The sequence below is a fragment of the Marmota flaviventris genome, chromosome 3 (assembly GCF_047511675.1).
Source record: "Marmota flaviventris isolate mMarFla1 chromosome 3, mMarFla1.hap1, whole genome shotgun sequence".
Taxonomy (NCBI): domain Eukaryota; kingdom Metazoa; phylum Chordata; class Mammalia; order Rodentia; family Sciuridae; genus Marmota; species Marmota flaviventris.
In genome coordinates, this window is record NC_092500.1 from 117,639,927 (window position 1) to 117,662,822 (window position 22,896).

General features: G+C 42.5%; 1 protein-coding gene across 2 annotated transcripts in view; it reads left to right on the forward strand.

Annotated features, from left to right (window-relative positions):
* Positions 1–1,439: 1,439 nt before the first annotated feature.
* Ada2 (adenosine deaminase 2) overlaps positions 1,440–22,896 on the forward strand; it is a 38,801-nt gene continuing 17,344 nt past the window's right edge. Inside the window, exons 1-4 of one of the 2 annotated variants that reach the window (XM_027951197.3) lie at positions 1,440–1,712; positions 8,768–9,097; positions 11,642–11,867; positions 13,832–14,042. In XM_027951197.3, the coding sequence (XP_027806998.2) occupies positions 1,460–1,712; positions 8,768–9,097; positions 11,642–11,867; positions 13,832–14,042 (1,020 nt within the window). In that variant the 5' untranslated portion in view covers positions 1,440–1,459. The remainder of the gene's footprint in view (positions 1,713–8,767; positions 9,098–11,641; positions 11,868–13,831; positions 14,043–22,896) is intronic. The other variant, XM_027951198.2, reaches the window with a different exon arrangement.

The following is a 22,896-nucleotide window of genomic DNA, read 5'->3' on the forward strand; positions in this document are numbered from 1 at the left end:
TCCACGCCAGCATCAGTAATTTAGTAAGACCCTCAACAACATAATAAGCCTCTGTCTAAAAAGAAAAAAATAAAAAGGTCTGAGGAGCTGGGTGTGGTGGCGCAAGCCTATAATCCCAGCCTTATAAATATGATCATGAATTCAAAGCCACCTCAGCAACTTAGTAAGGTCCTAAGAAACTTAGCAAAACTCTGCCTCAAAAAAATTTTAATTATTTATTTGGTACCAGGGATTAAGCACCTACCTCTCTGGAGGAGCTGGGGATATAGCTCAGTGGTAGAATGTGTGCTTAGAATCAAAGAGGCCCTTTGTTCAATCTGGCATCAAAAACAAAACAAAAAAAGTACTGATTTTATCAGTACATATTGTATACATGTATTGAAATGTCACACTATATTTCATAAATATGTACAATTACTACATTTCTTTTTTTTGGTACCAGGAATTTAACTCAGGGGCACTCAGACACTAAGCCAACATTCCCAGCCCCATTTTTGTATTTTATTTAGAGACAGGGTCTCGCCAAGTTGTTTAGCACCTCCCTTTTTGTTGAGGTTGGCTTTGAACTTGTGATCCCCTGCCTCAGCTTCCCCAGCTACCGGGATTACAGGAGTGCACTGTGCCTGCCATACAATTACTACATGTTAATCAAAAATCTGAAAAAGGGTTAGAGGTGTAGTTGGTAGAGCATGTGCCTATTATGCATGAGGTTTTGGGTTTTATCTCCAGCACCACAAAAATAAAATTTAAATATGTCTAAGGAGATGGAAATTTTTTTTTTTTACAGTAACTAATGTTTATTGGGCACTTTATATGTCAAGTACTGGGCTAAGTTCTTAGCAGACCCTATTCTTTATTTAATTTTCAAATCCATATGCGGTAGAGCTGTTGGCATATTTTACATTGATTTAAAAATGATTTAAAAAATCAGAATCAGACATAGATAGTAACATGAAAAATTCATTTGGTTGTTGTAGAGGCCAGAAGGGTGTCTGTGGTTTGGGTTTGCAAGCCTACATGGGGATGTGGAAATGTTAATTATTCTGATTTTATCATTGCACATTATATGTACATATTGAATGATCACACTTGAACCTCATAAATTTATACAGTTAAAATAATCGTTTAATAGAAAAATAAAATAAAAATAGTAATAGTATTTAAATCTTCAAACCTATAGATAATTCCTATATTCTGCTATAGGTTGTGTATAGCAACAGCATATGGTGTCAGTGGGAAGAAAAAGATGTTTCAGTGAAAATACCTTTTAGATATTTGTGTGGCCAGCAACTATCTTTAATTCTGAAAACCTCTCTGGTCTTCAGTTTTGGGGTTATAACCCACCTGTCTTTTCAGTTTCTGGGTGTGTCAATTGTCTTCCATAATGTGTCAAAAACAGAGCCCTGTTTCACATTTTACAGTCTCTGCACTTGGCAGAATATTCTTCCAGAATGGCCTCATGTTTTACACGCGTGACCCACTGTCGTCAGGTGCCACACCTTTCCTGCAAAACAATGCCCAGGGTACACTGGGAGGAGGCCCCTTGGAAGTGATTTCAGCCACAAAAGGCCTCCTTGGAGCAGGCTCTCACCACAGAGCCCAAGAGGTTGAATCTGGACAAGCTGTCTCTGCTCAAGCAGGCCCTACAGAGCCTGTCGTCAGCCTCTGGGATCTGGCCCTGCTGAGATTCACTGATTCTGACCTGTTTTCAGGTATGTGAGCCCAACCCTCCTCTTGGTCTCCACCTCAAGACCTGGGTCCTCCACTCCACCAGCCCAAGTAGCTTCTGCCTGACTGACGATAACTCCAGCCTGTGGACTCAGCTGGCCTCTTACATTCCCTAGTTAAGGCCTGACCTGGGGTTCCTAGAGCTAGCCTTTTGAGATATGAAATTTAGCTTCTCCTTTTAACCAAAGCTTTTCAAAAGAAAGACTTTATATTCAGCTTTGATGGGGTATTTTAAAAAAAAAACATTCAAATTATTTATTTCATATTTATAAAAAATGTATTTTGCATTTGGTACTGGGGGTTGAACCCAGGGCCTTCTACATGCTAAGTTAGTGCTCTATCACTGAACAACATTCCCAGCCTATTGTTTTTTAAACTGGTGTTTATTTTCAATAACCTTATTTCCATTTTGATTAAGTGTCTTCAGAAGGAGACCACTCAGTGGATGTTCCCATGCACTCAGTGGCCTAAGCCACTGAGACTAGTCTTCAGTGGCCAGCTTCAGTAGGCAAGTGCTGGATAGGAATAGAGGGTGCCTGCACTCCTTCAGACCAGTCTGCACCTTCAGATTGAGTAGCAGTGACCTTGGGAGCAGTCCACCATCCACTTACCATGAAATTCCTCCTCTGTTCTATTTTCTTGTCTTTTTTTTTTTGGTACTAGGGATTGAACCCAGGGGTGCTTTACACTGAGCCACATCCACAGTCCTTTTTACTTTGAGACAGGGTCTTTCTTAAGTTGCTCAGGCTGGCTTCAAACTTGAGATACTCCTGCATCAACCTCCTTCAGCTGGGATTACACACAAGCGTGGACCAAGGCACTTGGCATGCATTCACCATTTAAATCTCACAGTGGGAAGGCTGGGGGTGTGGCTCAGTGGTGGTGCACTTGTATCCTATGTACTAGGTCCTGGATTCAATCTCCAGCCTAAGAAAGGAAAGAAGGAAGGAAGGAGGGAAGGAGGGAAGGAAGGAAGGAAGAAAATAAACCTCACCAAAGAATATATGTAGCCTGGTGCAGTGGCACACGCCTGTAATCCCAGTGGCTGGGAGGCTGAGGCAGGAGGATCATGAGTTCAAAGCAGCCTTAGCAACTTGACAAGACCCTAAGCAACTCAGTGAGAGCTTGTCTCTAAATAAAGTATAAAAAATAAAGTTAAAAAAAAAAGTATAAAAAGGGGTTAGGGATGTTGCTCAGTGGTTAAGTACCCCTGGGTTCAATTTCCAGTACCAAAAAAGAATCTATGTGGTAGGTACTTTTTATCCCCATTTTCAGATCAGGAAACAGATGTGTAGAGAGTTTAGCCAGGCATGGACCACCAATTTGGAAGTCCCAACAATTTGGAAGGCTGAGGCAAGAGAATAGGAAATTCAAGGCCAGCCTCTTAGCAAGGCCCTAAATAACTTAGAGAGGCCCTTTCTCAAGATATAAAATAAAAAGGACTGGGGATGTGGCTCAGTGGTAAAGTGCTCCTGGGTTCAATCCCCAGTTTAAAAAAAGGGGGTGGGGCTGGGGTTATGGCTCAGTGGTAGAGCGCTCACCTTGCACATGCAGGGCTCTGGGTTCGATCCTCAGCACCACATATAAATAAATAAAGTAAAGGTATTGTGTCCAATTACAACTACAAAAAACAAACAAACAAACAAACAACAACAACAAAAAAAACAGTGTAGAGAGTTTAAATATCATGTCCAAGGCCACAGTGCTAGAGAGGTAAGGTGGGGTGTAAAGGAAAGCGACTGCAGCCTTCCTCAGGGCTTGATCTACTCCCCCGACTCCCTTGGAAGCACTGTTCTTGACTCCCCCTATACCTAACTCTCTAGCCTCACACCTCTCCACACTTTCCACTGTCCTGTCTCTTACATTTTATTGCTTCTACTTTTTTATCCTCTGCCCAGTAAATTGCCCCATAATCCAAGATCACATTTTTTTTTTAATGCTGGGGATGGAACCCAGGGCCTTGAACATGCTAAGCATGCTCTCTCCACCAAGCTACACCCCCAACCCCTGCAATCACATTCTGAGAAAGGATACACTTGCCAAAGTTCACAGATTCTGGAGTGCCTCTTTGTGACACTTGCTGTCCAAAACTATGTTCTATACCTTAGGAAGACACAGAACACATAAGCCCATAGGCTCATGCAGATACACACACACACACACACACACCCTCACCGCAAACACAAAAGTGTATAACCCCCCCTATAAACACATAAACATCAACACAAATATAAATACAACCTCCCATATAAATTCACATGCATACACAGAAACATTTATATACATAGCTCCCCACATGAAAACATTCAGCACATAAATATGCATATAGGTACCCCCACAAACACATAAATGCACAGACACAAGCCTAACTCACCCCCTATGAAGACACAGAGAAACCTACACAAACAAGTGTAAACCCCACGCCTGCCCCTCCCAGAACCCTCAGCCCTTGGGGCAGCTCTTCTCCAGCCTCTCCTCAGAGGCCTGTGCTACTAGGGGCTGGAGGGAAGTGAAACCTGCCTGACAGGAAGTGAGACAGCTGGTGCTTTTCTGGTGCTTCTGACACAGCTGTTGGGAGCACTAAGCAAACAGCTAGTTTCTGGGGCTGCCCTGAGGTAACTGTGGAGCACTGGGGTTCTTGGGCTTTGTTTATCTGGCACCCTTCTCTGACCTTCCCTAGGTGGGCGTTCAACTTTCTGTGGAGAAGGAATCCCTCTCTCCACAAAGGGTTTGTGAAAAACACTGTGGGTTCAAGGACACTTATTCCCAGCCACAGAGGCACATGGTACCTTCCTTTCTTCTTAGTCTGGAAACTTTTCAGAGTTTTCGGGTACCTTCTTTTAAAATTGAAAGATGAAGGCAAGAAGATGAAGTAGGTATATCAATTAAGGGATTATTGAAAGGGATTATTTTTCCTTACAGTAGACCAGGCTGATCTTTACTTTTTTTTTTTTTTTTGTGCTGGGGACTGAACCCAGGTGTGCTTTACCACTGAGCCACATCCCCAGCCCTTTTTTTGTATTTTATTTAGAGACACGGTCTGACTAAATTGCTCAGTGCCTCCCTAATCTTCTTCTTTTTTTTTTAAAGAGAGAGTGAAAGAGGGAGAGAGAGAGACAGAGAATTTTAATATTTATTTTTTAGTTATTGGCGGACACAACATCTTTGTTTGTATGTGGTGCTGAGGATCGAACCTGGGCCGCACACATGCCAGGCGAGCGCGCTACTGCTTGAGCCACATCCCCAGCCCGTTGTTGTTTTTTTTTTTTTTTTAAAGAAGAACCTTTTTGGGTGCTGAGGATCGAACCCCGAACCCGGGCCGCACGCATGCCAGGCGACTGCACTACCGCTTGAGCCACATCCCAGCCCCCTCCCTAATCTTCTGAAACTGGCTTTGAACCTGTGATTCTCCTGCCTCAGCCTCCCAAGTTGCTGGGATTACAGGCTGCACTACTGCATCTGTCATACCCAGGCTCATCTTGACCAGCGTTAGTAATAACTTTGGTCTGGTAGGCCAGGAAAAGTATCTAGATGCTGGGACACAGATGTTTGGTGGCCTCTGTTATGTATCACCAGAGAAAGAGGGAGAAGGACCTGGAACCACTGAATGGAGGATGTAGCATACATGGTACCAGTGGGACAGTGATATGGGATTACTGACCTTTTGCCCTGGAAGTTTTGCTGTTGGCAATTACTGTATTCTAAGAAGAGATCTGAGGACTTGATGAAGTTGAGGGTTTTTCAAAAGTCTAACTCTAGGGCTGGGGATGTAGCTCAGTTGGTAGAATGCTTGCCTTGCATGCACAAGTCCCTGAGTTTGATACCCAGCACCTAAAAAAAAAAAAGAAAGTCCAACTCTGGTGCCTGTAATCCCAGTTACTCAGGAGGCTGAGGCAGAAGGATTGCAAATTCAAGGCCACCTTTAGCAACTTTGGGTAAACCTGTTTCAAAATAAAATAAAAAGGGGTGGGATATAGTTCAGTAGTGGAGCATCCATGGGTTCAACCCCCAGGACCGCCAGAAAAAGACAAAATCAACTCTGATTCAAAGGGATTAGTCCCTAACATAATTATGATGCTGGTGAGACTAATTCTCTCTTAAAATTCCCTCTTGCTATCTGATATACCATAGAATAATGAATGGCAGAACTGATAAAAAGCTTGGATGTAATATAGTATAATGATTCCAAACTGGGAATTGGGAATTAAACTCAAGGGTACTTTGCTAGAGAAACATCCCTACCCCTTTTTTTGGGCTGGGGATATAGCTCAGTTGGTAGAGTGCTTGCCTTGCATGCACAAGGTCCTGGGTTTAATCCCCAGCACCACAAAAAAAAAAAAAAAAAAAAAAAAGAAAAAAAAAAAAAAAAAGAAAAAAGAAACACCCACCCCTTTATTTAATTTTTAAATGTATTTTTTAGTTATAGGTGGACACAATATCTTTATTTTATTTTCATGTGGTGCTGAGGATCGAACCCAGTGCCTCACACATGCTAGGCAAGTGCTCTACCACTGAGCCACAACCCCAGTCCTTTATTTAATTTTTATTTTGAGACAGGGTCTTGCTAAGTTGCCCAGGATGCCCTAGAACTTGTAATTGTTCTGCCTCAGCCTCCCAATTTGTTGGAATTATGTGTGTGTGATTATGTGATTATGTCCCTCTCACCTTATTTATTTAATATATTTCTTTGAATTGACTTACTTTATTTAAAATTTTTTTTTTTTTTTGGTACTGGGGATTGAACCCAGGGGCACTTTACTGTCAAGCTATATCACCAGTCATTTTTATTTTTATTTTTTTATTTTGAGACAGAGTATCCCTAAATTGCTGAGGTTGGCCTTGAACTTTCAATCTTCCTGCCTTAGCTTCCCAAGTCACTGGGAGTATAGGTGTGTATCACTGCACCCAGCTAAATTTTTAAAAATTCAACCAAAACAGTAATAGTCATACTATTATGGGCTTAATGTGCTAATACACATTTTTAAACTACATGTCTGGTTTGGGGTGTATCTTAAAGGTAGATTATATGCTTAGCATGTGTGAGGCTTTGGTTTCAATCCCCAGCACCACCAACAAAAAACCCACATAGCTATTAAAATAATTTATATTCATTTATGAACTGCTTAAAAATCATATCATGCAGCCAGGTGTGGTGGTGCACACCTGTAATCCCAGTGGCTCAGGAGGCTGAGACAGGAGGATCAAAAGTTCAAAAGCTAGCCTTAGCAATGATGAAGTACTAAGCAACACAGTGAGACCCTGTCTCTAAATAAAATACAAAATAGGGCTGGGGATGTGGCTCAGTGGTTGAGTGCCTCTGAGTTCAATCTCCAGTACCAAAAAATTTAAATAAATAAAATAAATCATATCATGCATCCTGATGATATAGTCATCATACTTTAGGAATCACTGATCTGGTCTAACATCACTCTTTTTGAGTTTTATTTCTCTCTCTCTCTTTTTTTTTTTTTTTTTTTGGTGCTGGGGATTGAACCCAGGGCCTTGTGCATGTGAGGCAAGCACTCTATCAACTGAGCTATATCCCCAGCCCTATATCACCCTTTTTGCAGGTGAGGACACTGATGTCCATAGACATTAGTAATTTGTCTGAGGTCTCACAGTTAAATACTTAGATACTACTTTGAATCTGTTCCTAAAGTCTCCTAATTTACAGTCTTTTTTTTTTTTTCTCTTTTCAATGCTAGGTTCAGATCTAGGCTTTCACACAGGCTAGGTAAGCGCTCTACCACTGAACTACACCCCCTGTCCTCTGTATTATTATGTTTTTAGTGGTACTTGAGATTGAACCTAGGGGTACTCTACACAGTTACATCCCCAGTCCACCCCACTCTTTTTCTTTTGAGGCAGGGTCTCAGTGAACTCCCAAGGCCGACCTCAAACTTTGATCATTTTTTTATAAAATCTTTTTCCCACTTGGTTGACACATTATCCTTTCTTATCCTTTTAAGAATATTAATTATAGTTCTGTATTTCCCCCCCTCATTTCCATGAATTACTTCTGTTTCCCCTTGGGTTCTTTATGTGTTTCTTTTCTTTTTTTGGTATTTGGGATTTAACCTAGGGGCACTTAACACTAAGCCACAACCCCACCCTACCCCACTTTTTAAAATATTTTTTTAGTTGTAGATGGACACAATATCTTTAGTTATCTCTTTATTTTTATGTGGTGCTGAGGATCGAACCCAGTGCCTCACTCATGCAAGGCAAGTGCTCTGCCACTGAGCCCCAGCCCCAGCCCCTCACCCCTTTTTTATATTTTACTTAGAGATAGGGTCTTGATGCTTAGGGCGTCACTAAGTTTTTGAGGTTGACCTTAAACTCATGATCCTCCTGCCTCAACCTCCCAAGTCACTGGGATTACAGGCATGTGCCACTGTGCCTGGCATCTCGGTGTGTTTCTTACTCATGTTAGAGATTTTCTTCAAATGTCTTGTGATTCTTTCTTCCCTAAAGTGAATCTCTAAAAATTGGATTGCAGTGTCTTTCTGTATTCCCTTCCTTCCTTCCTTCCTTTTATTTGTAAGAGGGATTGACCCAGGGTCTGATGTATCTATTTTTTTCTGAGACAGGGTATAAGTTGCCCAGGCTGGTCTCAAACTTGTGATCCTCCTGCCTTAGCCTCCCAAGTAGCTGGGATTAGAGGTGAGCACCACTGTACCCAGCATGCAGTATCTTTCTTTATTTGTGAGTGGGGCTTATCCCCCAAAGCTTCAATGTAAAGATGAAGTACTAAGTAAAAATGATGACCTTTTATTAGGAAAACCCCTACATGTCTGTATCTAGAGGTCTTTTTCTTCTGGGGTCTCAGAGAAGAATTAGTCAATGTCCTACCTCTGGGTAATCTGAGAATGGGTGGGAAAAGGAAAATCAGAGTTCAACATTTATTTTTTTATTTAGGAAGCTAGGGATTGAACCCAGGGCCTTGAACATAGAGTTGGATCTTTAGATCTGCAGATTTTCATTTGCTTATTTCCCTTTGTAGTCCTACTGAATGTCCTCTGAGCAATTTCTCTTCCAGGCATCCCAATGCTGGTGGGTGATTCATCTGGGTGGCCAGCCCTGTTCGCCCTGGTTTGGGCTGTGGAAATATCCTTTGTCAGGTCCAACATATTTATGGATGAAGCACGAAGTCGGCTATTAGTGAAAGAGAAGAGAATCCGATTTGGGTCAGAGGTGCTGATGAATGGCCAAGAGAAGAAGGCCAATAGGAACCTCATGGCCATCAAAAAGAGGGAGATCATGGAGGCCATGGAGACCCACAAGTTTCCGCCCAGTATGCACTTCTTCAAGGCCAAGCATCTCATTGAGGACAGCCGGGTGTTTCATGTAATAAAGAAGATGCCTAAAGGTAAATAAAGTTTGGAAGGCTGGGGCTGTAGCTCAGCGGTAGATTGTTTGCCTCGAATGTATGAGACACTGGATTCGACCCTCAGCACTACATAAAAATAAATAAATATACAAAGATATCATGTCCATCTACAACTAAAAAAAATAAAAAAGGTAAAATTTGGAGAGGGATAGTTTTGGGGTGCTGGGACGTGGGAAGAAACTAAAATTGGAATTGTCACTGTCATGGAAGTTGCCCATTATCCTAAATGGAGTAGCAACTACAGTTTTCTTTGCTCTTATTGCCAACCTAAGAAGCAAGGATTCAATGGTGGTTACTGGTTCATCCTCGAAATCAAAACTTTGCTTCCTAGAGGACTCAGCCTCAGAGTAGGCTGGGATATTCCTGGTCTTCCCTAACACAGCATCCAGGGCCCAGAGAACTTTATTATTCCCTTCATAAGTTTCCTCATGACAGTTTCTTCTAACCTTTCTCCAGGGACTGTCACCAAATAGGATGCAATATGATACAGCATCCTGGAGTAGTGTAACACCTTCCTATGATAAGAAAAATCATTTTAAAAAAGAGAATAAAATTATGGCATTTGCAGGTAAATGGATGGTGTTGGAGAAGATAATGTTAAGTGAAGTTAGCCAATCCCCAAAAAACAAATGTTGAATGTTTTCTCTGTTATAAGGAGGCTAACTCATAGTGGGGTAGGGAGGGGGAGCATGGGAGGAATAGATGAATTCTAGATAGGGAAGAGAGGTGGGAGGGAAAGGGAGGGGGCAGGGGATTAGCAAGAATGGTGGACTGTGATAGACATTATTAGCCAAAGTAAATATATGAGGACACGAACTGGTATCAACATACTTTATATACAACCAGAGATATGAAAAATTGTGCTGTATACTTATAACAGGAATTATAATGTATTTCACTGTCATTTATTTTTTTAAATCAATTAATCAATCAATCAATACAATCATATTACAAAGTTAAGAAAAAAAAGAAAAATCATTTTAAGTTTGCACATCTAAATAACTATTTAGCTACTTGTTGGAATGGAGATGTTCCTCAGTGGTATAATGCTTTCCTAGCATGCAGGAGGCCCTGGTTTGAATCCCCAGCACCTTCAAAACAAAACAAAACAAAAACTCCCCAAAACAACAACAAAAAAAACCCAAAATAGGTTCTTCCAGCTTATGAGGACTTTCCTATACCTCTTTTTTAAATGCTATAAAGAGAGGGGTTTTGGTTTTGTTTTGTTTTTTGTTTTTGGTACTAGGGATTGAACCCAGGAGCACTCAGCCACTGAGCCACATCTCCAGTCCTTTTTTGTATTTTATTTAGAGACAGGTCTCACTGAGTTGTTTAGGGCATCACTAATTTGCTGAGACTGGCTTTGAACTCGTGATCCTCCTGTCTCAGCCTCCTGAACCACCGGGATTATAGGTCTGTACCACCGTACCTTGAACCCAGGAATTTGAGGCCAGTCTTTGCAACATAGTGAGACCCCCATCTCAAATAACAATAATAACTGAAGTCAATAAAGTAGCATCCCAGCTTGTGGGGAATGTAAGGGTTAGAGAGGGTGTCATACCAGAGCTCACAGGGCTGGGACACCTGCTGAGAGGCTAATGTTGAGATCAGGTGCTAGATGGAGCAAGGAGAACAGGGGACAGTATGTAGTATTTCTTGAGGAACACCAGAGTAAAACTCATGTTTGGTCTGAAGGACAAATGTGAGGTCTCAAATGGCAAAGCCTGCAGGCCAGAAGCTGCACAGATAGTGGCCCAGAGCAATGATTGAAATATCAGTGCAGGGAGAGGGGTTGGGGATCAGGACATGAGAATCAAGGACAAGTCTGGAAACAGGTCTGGGTTCCTGATGTTCAATTTCATTATATCCCTTCTTGGGGTGTTGAGTAACAAGGTCTCAAATTACTCTCAGGCTTCAACTGAGAAAGAAAAGCTGACAGAGACCCAACTTGAACCCCAGTCTTTGGATTCCAAGTCTGATGCCTGATACCCTCCCACCCTACCATGCTGCCTCTGTTGAATGAGACCACCCATGACATCTAACTAGTGAAGGAGGAAACCAAGGAAGCCCCACTTTTTTTTTTTTTTTTTATGGAACCAAGGCCTCAGACTTCCCAGGAAGCGCTGAACCATTAAGCTACATCCCCAGCCCTTTTAATTTTTTATTTTGAGACAGCGTCTCATTAAGTTGCTCAGGCTGGTCTCAGACTTGCAATCCTCCTGCCTCAGCCTCCTGAGTAGCTGGGATTACGGGCCTGCACCACCATGCTGAGTGTGAAGCCCCACTCATAGCAAAGAAAACTGTGGCCCTCCTGAGAAGACAAAGGCAAGAAGTAGGACAGTGAGGTCTTGGAATGGGAACAGGAAAGGTACATTACATTCGAGTCTGAGGAATTTGGCCAGAAAGATAGAAATTCACATGTTTCACACTTCTTCTTGTCCTTCTACACTGCCTTTACAGTCTCCTAATCCCTAGTATCTGGACTTCACCTCCTTTGTCCCTTTTCTGTTCTTCCCTTTCCAGGGGCTGCCTTACACCTCCATGAATTTGGCATGGCGAGTATGGAATGGCTGGTAAAAAATGTCACCTACAGGCCCCACTGCTATTTCTGTATCACCCCAGAGGGGATTCTGCAATTCAGATTTGCTCAGTCAACTCCCCAAAACCTTAAGGCAAGAGAATGTTCAAACTGGGTTTTGCTGGAGGATCACAGAAAAAAGCTAAAGGACACCGTTGAATTTGATAAAAGGTGAGTGATGGTTCAGAAAGCATGTGTTACAGACCTATCCTAAGCAATGAGCAGTATGTAGGTATGAAATCCTTGGTACCACCCATGCATAAAAATCTGAGCTCAGAGGGCTGGGGATATAGCTCAGTTGATAGAATGCTTGCCTTGCATGCACAAGACCCTGGGTTCAATCCCCAGCACACACATACACACACAAAAGAAAGAAAGAAAAAAAAAAGTACTATCTCACAGTTATGGAGAGCCTGGATTCCAAGGTCAAGGTGCACACAGGGTTCTCCTGAGGCCTGTCTAATAGGTGTGCAGATGGTTGCCTTTTCTCTGTATCCTCATGTGACTTTTCCTCTGTGAATGCACATCTGTGGTATCTCCTCCTCTTTTTCATAAGGACATCAGTCCTATTGGATCAGGTTCCTACCCTCACATCTTCAGTTAACCTCAATTACCTCCTTAAAAGGAACATTTTGACTGGGCATGATGACACACACCTGTAATCCCAGTGGCTCCGGAGGCTGAAACTGGAGGGTTGCAAGTTCAAAGCCAGTCTCAACAATTTAGCGAGGTCTTAAGCAACTTAATGAGACCCTGTCTCAAAATTCAAAAAATAAAAAGGGCTGAGGATGTGGCTCAGTGGTTAAGCACGCCTAGGTTCAACCCCCAGTACCAATAAATAAATAAATAGACCTTCCTCTAAATATAGTCACATTGAAGGTTAGGACTTCAATATGTGCACTTGGGGGAGTGGTGTGACAAATACACTCACTTGTCCAAACCCAAAGAATAGAGACACAAGGTACAACCCAAACAGCAAGGCTTTAGTGATGGTCTTGCAAGATTGGGTGTCTGGTACACCCAAAGCAGTTACCATCAGCATTGTATCCTATAGAACATGAGGTCCTTCCCCTGGTTCCTCATTGGCTGAGTACTCTGGGGTATACCATCTTCCCAAAGGTCACCTATGTTTTACTGTCTCCTATTAGGTTATTTAGAGAAATATACCTTTGATGGGTCCCACCTCCCTTTTGTTTCCTTGTGGGAAAATATTCTTGGGGCACGTATATTTTGACATATGTGGAGCTCTTAATTCTTTACCTAAGTTACTATTTCTTAACAGAGAGATTTCTATTTTTGATGGTTGGGCAACCCCTCCCCCACTTCCTGTTTGTCAAAGGGCAGTTCAAGTGCTTGGACTTTGGATCTGCCACATCCATGGGCTATGGTACTATTGTGTGAGTTAACTGCGTATAACTTTCCATTCAGTTCTATTTCCCTTCCAGCTGCAGTCCTTACATCCCCATTTTATATCTAAGGCTAAATAAGTGTATTCTGAAAATGGACCACTGGATTTTGTATTTCTCACAGTGAGGACACAATTCATTTCATTATATAACCCCCCCCACACACACACACACAAAGAGAGCTTGGTCTAAGATGTGGATAAAATGGGGTCAGGTTGGCCAAATATGTGGAAGAACAGGAGAGTCTCGCTAGTGTGCACTCCGTCTTCAACTTAGAGTAAGCAACCAATTACCTCTTCACTGGACCTGGGCTTATATCAGAAAGACCAGGCATAGTAGTACATGCCTGTAATCCTAGCTACTCAGGAGGCTGAGGAGGATTGCAAATTTGAGATCAACTTCAGCAATTTAGGAAGACTTTATCTTAAAATAAAATAAAAAGGACTGGAATGTAGCTCAGTGGTAGTGTTCGCCTAGCATGTATGAAGCCCTAGGTTTAATTTCCAGAACTGCAAAAACAAAAACAAAACCCCCAGATGCTTCCCTTTGCCTCTTCCAGGTCTCTGCTCACTAGGGTGTATCCTGGTTTATTCTTGGACTCAATGGCCTGAATCTTCCTTAACTCCTCTTCTTTTTCTTTTTTGCAGTGTTAGTAATGGAACCTAGGGTTTTGTGCATGCTAGCCAAGTGCTATATCCCAACTTTTATTTCCCCTTCTTTATCCTGTAGCTTGCTGAGGGCTTTCACTATGGTGACCAAGAACCCCGAGAAGATTTATCCCAATGAAGATGCCCTTCGGACAAAGTTTCAAAACATCTTTCTCTCCATCTCTGGCCTTGTCCGTCATGCTCCAGTGTTCAAGGACTATATCTTCCAGGGGCTGAAGGAGTTCCACGCGGATAATGTGTTCTTCTTGGAGATCAGAACCATGTTATGGCCGGTGAGCCCAACTCTCTCCTCTTTCTTTTCTTTGCCTTGACCCTCAGATCTTGCCTGGTGGGAGACTGACTGCTTATGAATGTATAACCCAGATCTCTGTTGCAAAGGGATATGTCCTTTCCAGGGACAATTGTGCTCAAGGAAGAGCAAAATGGACTGGGCTAGCCCCAGAAAAATGGTGACCAGAATCGTCTCTGTCCTTTTACCTCCCTTTTCTCATGACTCCCCACATCTCACTTCTACCATGATATTCAATGCCTTCTGGGGTTTCGGGAACCCTGGTCTTGGCATCTGAGCAGTGCTCATGCACTTGTATCTTTCTTGTTCTGGTTCATTACGTATCCAAATATAGTCCCTTAGGAGGGATGATGCTCTTGGTATGGGGACAGTTGATAAATCTGATACATGTATCTTGTTGCATGTGATATTAGGAATGGGTAAGTCCCTGTGGGACCCCTTTTGTGGAGTGTGGTTACATTGGGTGGGGGGTGGGTTGCTAGGGAATAAACCTAGAGGTCTTCTAACTATTAAACTATATCCCCAGCTCTTTTTAGCTTTTATTATAAGACAAGGTCTTTCTAAGTTGCCCAGACTGGCCTTGAATTTGTAATCCTCCTGTCTCAGCCTCCTGAGTTGCTGGGGTTACAGGCATGATCCACTACGCCAAGCAACATGTTTACTTTTTTTTTTTTTTTTAAGTACTGTGGATTGACCAGGGCCACTTACCAGCAAGCTACATCCTCAGCCTTTTTGTTTTTGAGAAAGGGTCTTGCTAAGTTGCTGAGGCTGGTCTTGAACTTGTGATCCACCTGCTTCAGCCTCCCGAGTTGCTGGAGTAACAAGCACAATCATGCTCAACACTATCTTGTTTCTTGACTGTCCCATTATAGCTATATCCTCCCTTGTTTCCCCTAAAATCATTCTGCATCAAACCTTCTTTCTCTCTCTGGTGCTAAATCTTGAACCCAGGGTCATGCAGATGCTAAGCACATGCTTTACCACTGAGCTACACCTTCAGCTCCTAACTTCTTTAATCTCCCTGAAATATGGTTTTTGTGTGTATGACTCCCAGTGTTGGTGGGCTAAATGTTCAACTCCTTGGCATGTATGAGAACCTCTCACAATTCAGAGTATATTTACTAGCTGGGGTTGTAACTCTGTGAAAGAGCACTTACCTAGCACATGTGAAGCCATAGGTTGTATCCTCAGCACTTCATGAAAATAAATAAAATACAGGTATTGTGACAATTCATAGTATATTCACTTATCTCAACCTTGCTCAGTATCAGGGATTGTGCTTGGTGCCAAGTGTACAAAGGCAGATGTATAGGGTAGTCACATGCTCTTAAGAACAACAGTTTCTGGGTGGGAGGCCCACATAAAGGAGCAGATATTCTTGTAGATATTGTGAATTTATCAGTATATATATAAGTTGTAGGTGGACACAATACTTTTATTTTTATGTGGTGCTGAGTATCGAACCCAGTGCCTCACGCGTGCCATGTGAGCACTCTACCATTGAGTCCCAGCTCTAGCCCTTATCAGCTATTCTTGTAGTTGTAAATATCCACTTATAGAGTATGGAGAGAAGACAAAGAAAGAAAAGTATTACCTGGTGGGAAGGGAGAAAAGACCAAATGTGTGTTATAGAGGAAGGAGAAAGCTCTAGTGTATTCTGGAAGGTGAGGATGGGTCCCCTGAGCTGAAGGGTAAATGCAGGGAAGGGATTCTACCAGTGGGAGCAGCATAAATGAGGGTATAGGGTTGGAAGTATAGCTCAATGGCAGAGTGCTTGCCTAGCATGTTTAAGGCCCTGGGTTCTATCCCCAAAAACAAATAACAAAGGTATAGATTCCATCGACATTTATTTGGAGTCTATTTGGAAGTATAAGGAGCTTGTCATGACTATGTCATAAGACCCTAGGGGTACTCATTGAAAATAAGACTGGGAGCCAGGTGTGGTAGAGCCTGTCTGTAATCCCAGCAACTCAGGAGGCTAGGGCAGGAAGACCACAAGTTTAAAGCCAGGCTGAGCAACTTGGAGAGCTCTTGTCTCAAAATAAAGAATAACAAGGCCTGGGGATGTAGCTCTGTGGTGGAGTGCCCCTGGGTTCAATCCCTAATACTGTAAGCAAAAAAACAGAAAAGAGTCCATTGGATTTGGAAATTAGCAGATCATTGAGCAGTTTCAATGATGTGGTAAGAGAAGCCAATATCTGGGAGTGGAAAAAAGGAAATGCAGGTGATAAGTTGGAGCCAGATTTGGTTGATTAAATACCGTGACTGTGATTTGAGAGAAAGAAAGTTGAGGTAGCTAGACAGGAACAGAGGATCCAAGAGATTTCTATTTAGGGTGAAAGAGACTTTGCACACAGAGGGAAGAAGCCTGGAGAAGTTAAAAATAGAAGTGAGAAAGAGCTGAGGATGTGACTTAGTGGTAGAACATTAGACTAGCATGTGCCCTGGATTTTTTCCCCCATATTTTTTAATTGGTACATTATAGTCCTACATAATGGTGGGATTCATGGTTATGTATTTGTATATGCACACAATTTAACAATATAATTTGTGTGCCCTGGACTTGATCCCCAGCACCAAAACCAAAACAAAAACATCATATGAGGAACAAAGTAAGAGATGTAATGTACCCTAGGGGACAAAAGAAGAGGTTGCCCCAGTGCCCAAGGAGTGAGACTGTCCTTGAATCAGAGAAAGATCTGGAAGATTTGAAAGGCTGATGTGGGATAGATGCAGGCATTGGAGGAATTGGAGGGCTTGCTCAGGGAGAAGACCCTTCTCTGTCTCTCTTATGTTTTTATCATGGGTGTGGTAGGCATATCCACTGGATGAAGGGCAGGAAGGGGAGAGTGGTGGATGCCTCCTGGGAGACAGAATGAGTTACTGATCCCAGATAGTTAACATAAATAAGATTCCCTGGAGATGCTGAGGGCCAACCCAGGTTGGAGACAAGATTCTGTAGAAGTCCACACTAAAAAAATCTGCCTTTAGAGTCTTGCATTTTGTCCAGAAGCAAAAGATGACTGAGATTTCGGGTATGTGAGATATCTGAATTTCAGACCTTAGAATTATAGACCTGAGCTGGGGGAAGCTGACATTCCAAGTTGAGGAGAGCAGCCCTATGTAAGCAAATACTACTAGGAAATTCTGTTGGTGAGTATAGTGAAGAGAACTTTCCTGAGGATTTGGGGGGCAGGAGAAATAGGGTGTTGGCATGGGCAGGATTCCTGACAGTTCTAGCTGATAGACTCAGAGTTGAGCTGGTTTTAAAGGATTTCGGAGGCTTAGGGAAAGTGATTTTTGGATAGAGTCTCCTCTCTATCATCATTAGTTTTGAGGTGCCAGGAATTGAACCCAGGACGTGATGTATGCTAGAAAGTGCTCTACCACTCAGCTACACCTCCACCCCAAGTCTCCTCTGGGTTGTATTCAAAGTAGTATGCTTTTTCATTCAAAGCCTTGGTGACTGTTCTTTGAGCTCATGGAAGGGTCCACAGGGTGGCAGTATTGTGGTTTTGTTACCACATTCTATGGTTTTGTTAGGTTCAGAAATTTTATGGTAAGTGTACCCAGAAGCCCTGTACCACAGGGCTCCAGAGGCCTGATTCATGTGGACCAAATTCATAAGAGATGGATGAATAAATAAGAAATCAGAATGCTGTTTTCAGAGAAAACTGTCAAGCAGACCACACATTTATGCTTCCTAATCAGGAAATCCTCTCCTTAAAGCCAAAATTATAGTCAGAGCCCTGTCACTGGGTTCTGAGAATTTAAGGGATTCAATAACAGTGTTCTTAAAGTTTTAAAAAAATCTGATGAACCTTTTTCCTAGGGGGGAATAACTACTATAATAATTTGAATTTTTTTTTTTTTTTTTTTTTTTTTTTTTTTTTTTTTTTTACTAAGGATTGAACCCAGCATGCTTTACCACTAAGCTACATCCCCAGTACTACTTCTTTTCTTTTTTTGGTATCGGTGATTGAACCTGGGGTGCTTAACCACTGAACCATATCCCCAGCCCTTTTTTTTTTTTTTTTTTTCCTCACTAAGTTGCTTAGGGCTTTGCTAAATTGCTGAGCCTGGCTTTGAATTTGCAATCCTCCTGCCTCACCTCTGGGTGGGATTACAGGCATGCACCACAGTTTTTGTTGTTGTTTGTTTTTTAATTTGAACCAGGGTCCCGCTAAATTGCCCAGGTTGGCCTTGAATGTGGCCTCCTTCATCAGCCTCTTGAGCCCCTGGAATTACATAAATTGACTAGTACATTGTATTTGCATGTATTTATATACATATATAAAATGAAACAAACGTTTATAGAAACACTGTAATTTCAGTGGCTGATGTTTATTATTTCTTTTTTCTTCTTCTTTTTTTTTTTTTTGGTACCAGGGATTGAACTTGGGGGCACTTAACCACAGAGCCACATCCCCGGCCCTATTTTTTGTATTTTATTTAGAGAAGGGTCTCACTGAATTGCTAAGTGCCTCACTATTGCTGAGGCTGGCTTTGAACTCCTGATACTCCTGCCTCAGCCTCCCGAGCTGCTAGGTTTACAGGTGTGAGCCACCACACCTGGCTTGTATTGTTTGTTTTTTAAAAGATATGATTAAGGTTCATAAATTGACTTTTATCCCATTTTGAGTTAGTGTTCTAGGATACTAGACAATGAAAGATACACCTGCCCCCCAAGAACCAGTGATTGGAATTTTTAAAATGTTTTAATTAGTTATACATGACAGTAGAATGCATTTATATACTTTGATATATCATACATAGATGGGATATAATTTCTCATTTTTCTGAGTGTACATGTTGTAGAATCATATTGGTCATGCAATCACATATATACATAAAGTAATAATGTCTGTTTCGTTCTACTATCCTTCCTATTCCCACATCCCCTCCCTTCTCCTTCACTTCCTCTACCTAACCTAAGGTAATGCTATTCTTCTTTAGTGTCTCCCCCCATTGTGAATTAGCATCCCCATGTTAGAGAAAACATTTGGCCTTTGGTTTTTGGGGATTGGCTTATTTTGCTTAGGATTATGATATTCTCCAACTCCATCCATTCACCTGCAAATGCCATAATTTCATTCTTCTTTAAAACTGAGTAATATTCCATTGAATATACATACCACAAATTCTTTATCCATTCATCTATTGAAGGATACCTTGGTTGGTCAGTTATTGGAATTTGAGGGTCCCACCTCCCTTTCCCTAAATTGGAGGCAATTAATTAATTAATTAAGTCTCAATTTTCATTTTTATGTGCATCCTGGGTTGACTTCTCCTTTTCTTTTGATATGTTAATGTCCTCAGTAAGGTTTGAGGAAGGTGAGCTCTGGAGAGTCCCTTCTCCCCACTTGGGTCTCTTGTTTGTTTTATAGTTCTACTCTCTGGATGCAGATTTTTATTTGTTTTGAGACTTCCTGGTTTTTGATTGTTTTTGTGGTACTAGGGATTGAACCTGTGGCCTGGCACATATTATTTAAGTGCTGTACCACTGAGCTCTATTTCTGAATTCTTGAAAAGTGAGAGGAGCATCTTACCTTTGACTTTTTTCACTGGGCTTATGAGCAGAGTAGATAAGAACCAGGCACAAATAATGCCTTTTTTTTTTTTTTTTAGTACTGGGGACTGAACTGAGGGCTCTCTACCACTGAGCTACTACATTCCCAGCCCCATTTTTTAAGTTTTTAAATAGGGTTTCACTATGTTGCCAAAGCTGGTCTTGGACTTGCAAACCTGCCTCAGCCTCCGGAATCACTAGGATTACAGGTATGCACCACAGCACTGAGCAAAAATAATTCTCTGGGGTTGGTTCATCTTCTCAAGAAAAGGATTTCTGGTGACATATGCCTATAAGCCCAGTGACTTGGGAGGCTGAGGCACGAGAATCACAAGGTTCAAGACCAACCTGGGCAATTTAGGAAGAGCTTGTCTCAAAATATCAAAATAAAATAAAAAAGGCTGGGAATGTAACTCTACTGGGGTAGAGCATTTGTCTAGCTTGCATAAAGCCCTGGGTTCAATCCCCAGTACTGCCTAAAAAGAAGAAAGAAAGAAAGAAAGAGAGAGAGAGAGAGAGAGAGAGAGAGAGAGAGAGAGAGAGAGAAAGAAAGGAAAAGAAAAGAAAAGAAAAGAAATTCTGAGAGATGAACTGGCATTGGGGCTGGCCTAGGTATATGGAAGAAACTGCACTTCAAAGAACAGTTGATTCCCAGGCTTGGAAACTCTCCTCTCTCCTTGCAGGGTCTCCTCTCCATCTAGGTCCTTCATTTTCTCTGGGCACAGTGCTTTTACCCACTTCTGAGACTGTCACATTTGACTTCTCCCTCCTTAGCCTCCCTGTAATGTTTATGTCCAGCATCCTGTAGGTGTCTTCTTATTTATGTCATAACATATAAGCCTCAGTTTCTCAACTTGATTGTGACTTATCTCAGACTGGCTATTGCCTGGTATACTCAGCAGGTAGCAAGTGAGATAAGTGTGCTTGTTCTTGGTGTCCTCAAATTTTGCAATACAGGGGCTGTGTGTGGCTCAGTGGTAGAGCAGAGCGCCTGCTTAGTATGCTATAGAAATTGGATTGGAGGATTTCAATCCCTAACACCACAAAAAAGCAAAAACAAAACCAAAAAACCTACATATGAATAATTTGAAAATGCTGCCTAAATTCTGTTTTTAGACCCTGACCTCCAGGATCCTAATTCTGTGCTGCTTGGTAGGGTGAGGAAGCTGCAAAGTTAACTAGCCCCACTCTTTCTGCCCCCTCCTGGTGATTCTAATGCAGATGGCCTGATTCAGACCACATTTTGAGAAAGGATAGGGCAACTTGGCCTTTACAAAGCATTTATTTCACCTGCAACATCTTATTTGAGCCTTGCAACCCAGTTTTGGAGAAGATGGTAATTCATTTTACAGAGGTGGAAACTGAGGCACAGAAAGGTCAAAGAACTTGATTAAGGTCACATTGGTTGTCAGGAGTGACCAGACAGAAGTCAGGGCTCCTAAATTGGATGCTATCCTCATTGTGTCAGGCTCTAGGAACATCATGGCAGCCTAAGAGAGCATCTGGTTTCAGTGTTAGGACTTTCTGAGGAAAAACGATATCCCTAGGACGGGCTGAGCTGATGCTTGACCTAAACTGGAACTGGCCCCTGGAGGGGAGTAGCTTCCTGTGTCGCAACTCCTGACAGCCTTCTTGGTATGGGCCTGGAGAGAGAGACTTTAACACTTGCAGAAGCTGAGGGAAACAGAGAGGGAGAAAATGGCTGAGAGGTTATGGGCCTTGGTTTGGTTGAAGGCTGTTACTTTTATGGTGAGCAAGATAGGGGTGTTTTGGGGGGGATGCTGAGAAATTAGATTGGAGGGCCAGAGAGAAATGTCAGAGTAATGGTTTTCCTGTTCCATTCTCCCCACACCTTCTGTGGTGAGTTATTTCTGCTTTCTGAGCCAGTGGTGGAGAGCGATGGGGACAGGCCTGGCTCCCATCTTCTCTCTTTACTCTGCCCAGTCCCCAGCAGCCCCTAGCCAGCCTTTCCAGAAGGTGGAGGGATGCTGGGATTTCAGCTTCTTGTTGAAGCTGAGGGGGATGGGATTTGGCCGTTTATTCTAGCCTGACCCAGGAACAAAGGCCTCTTGCAACCAAGAGTCCAGGCCTTAATGCCCCCCCCCCATTAGCCAGAGTAAGGGGGGTGGGGGGGCATCCACACATTAACAACTAAAAACAGTCTGCACTGGAATTCTTTTGCTAAGCTCCGTTACCTCCCCCTTCTAGGTCTCGGGCTGATTCAGGGCCAGGGGATGATGTTGATGGACTATCCTGGCTGCTGGGCTCCCATTGTGTTACTAATGCTTGATAACAAAGGCTACTTGCCTCTAGCAACTGTCGCTGGGCGGGTCTTATCTTCTGGGCTCCAGTCCCTGCCCCCACAGCCAGAATCTGAGGCCCAGATTGGGTCCCGTGGAGCTCTTGGAAGATCCAAGAAGCTTCCAACAGGCAACTGCCCTTCCCTTCTGATGGGAGAGTTTAGGAGAGAGACATGGCAGTGGCCAGAAAACCCATGGTGGTCCTTTCCGGACATTTTCTTTTTTTGGTAGTGCTGGGGATTGAACCCAGGGCCTGGTGAATGCTGGGCAAGCACTCTACCAACTGAGCTATATCCCCAGGCCTCCAGACATTTTCTTGACTATCACTTCTATAACAAGCCCCAGTAATGCCCCAGTCTTGCGCTTTTCTTGGATTCTTAGCAAAAACTCTTCACTAAAAACTCTACCTGGCTCCCCACACTGACCACTGTGTCCCATTATTGATGTCACCAATGTCATGAATATTCACTCTATTAACTGCTCCCCTCTATAATTGTGCTACTTACTTATCTGTGAAATTCAAGAAAAAGTAGGTCTTAACTCAAGCTGTACATTATATATGTATTGCCTGAGAAGGTGAGGGGGAAGAAAACAGGTTGTAACCGTCCCTGCCCCCAGATACTCTGATTTGATTGGCTTGAGTGGAACTCAGGCATTTTCCCCTCCTTGGGTATTGCCCATGTGTCCCCAAGGGTGAGACTTTGTTCTCTCTCTCTCTCTCTCTCTCTCTTTTTTTGTGGTGCTGGGGGATCGAAGGCAAGCACTCTACCAACTGAGCTATATCTCCAGCCCCCAAGGGTGAGACTTTGAGACCCCCTAGATATCACTAGAATAATAATGACAGTTCCATAATTTTTCAATTATTTAATTAAACTGTAGATAAAAATTGGGACTGATGGTAGAGTGCTTACCTAGCATGCCTGAGTCCCTGAGTTTCATCACTACCAGCATAAAAACAAAACAAAACA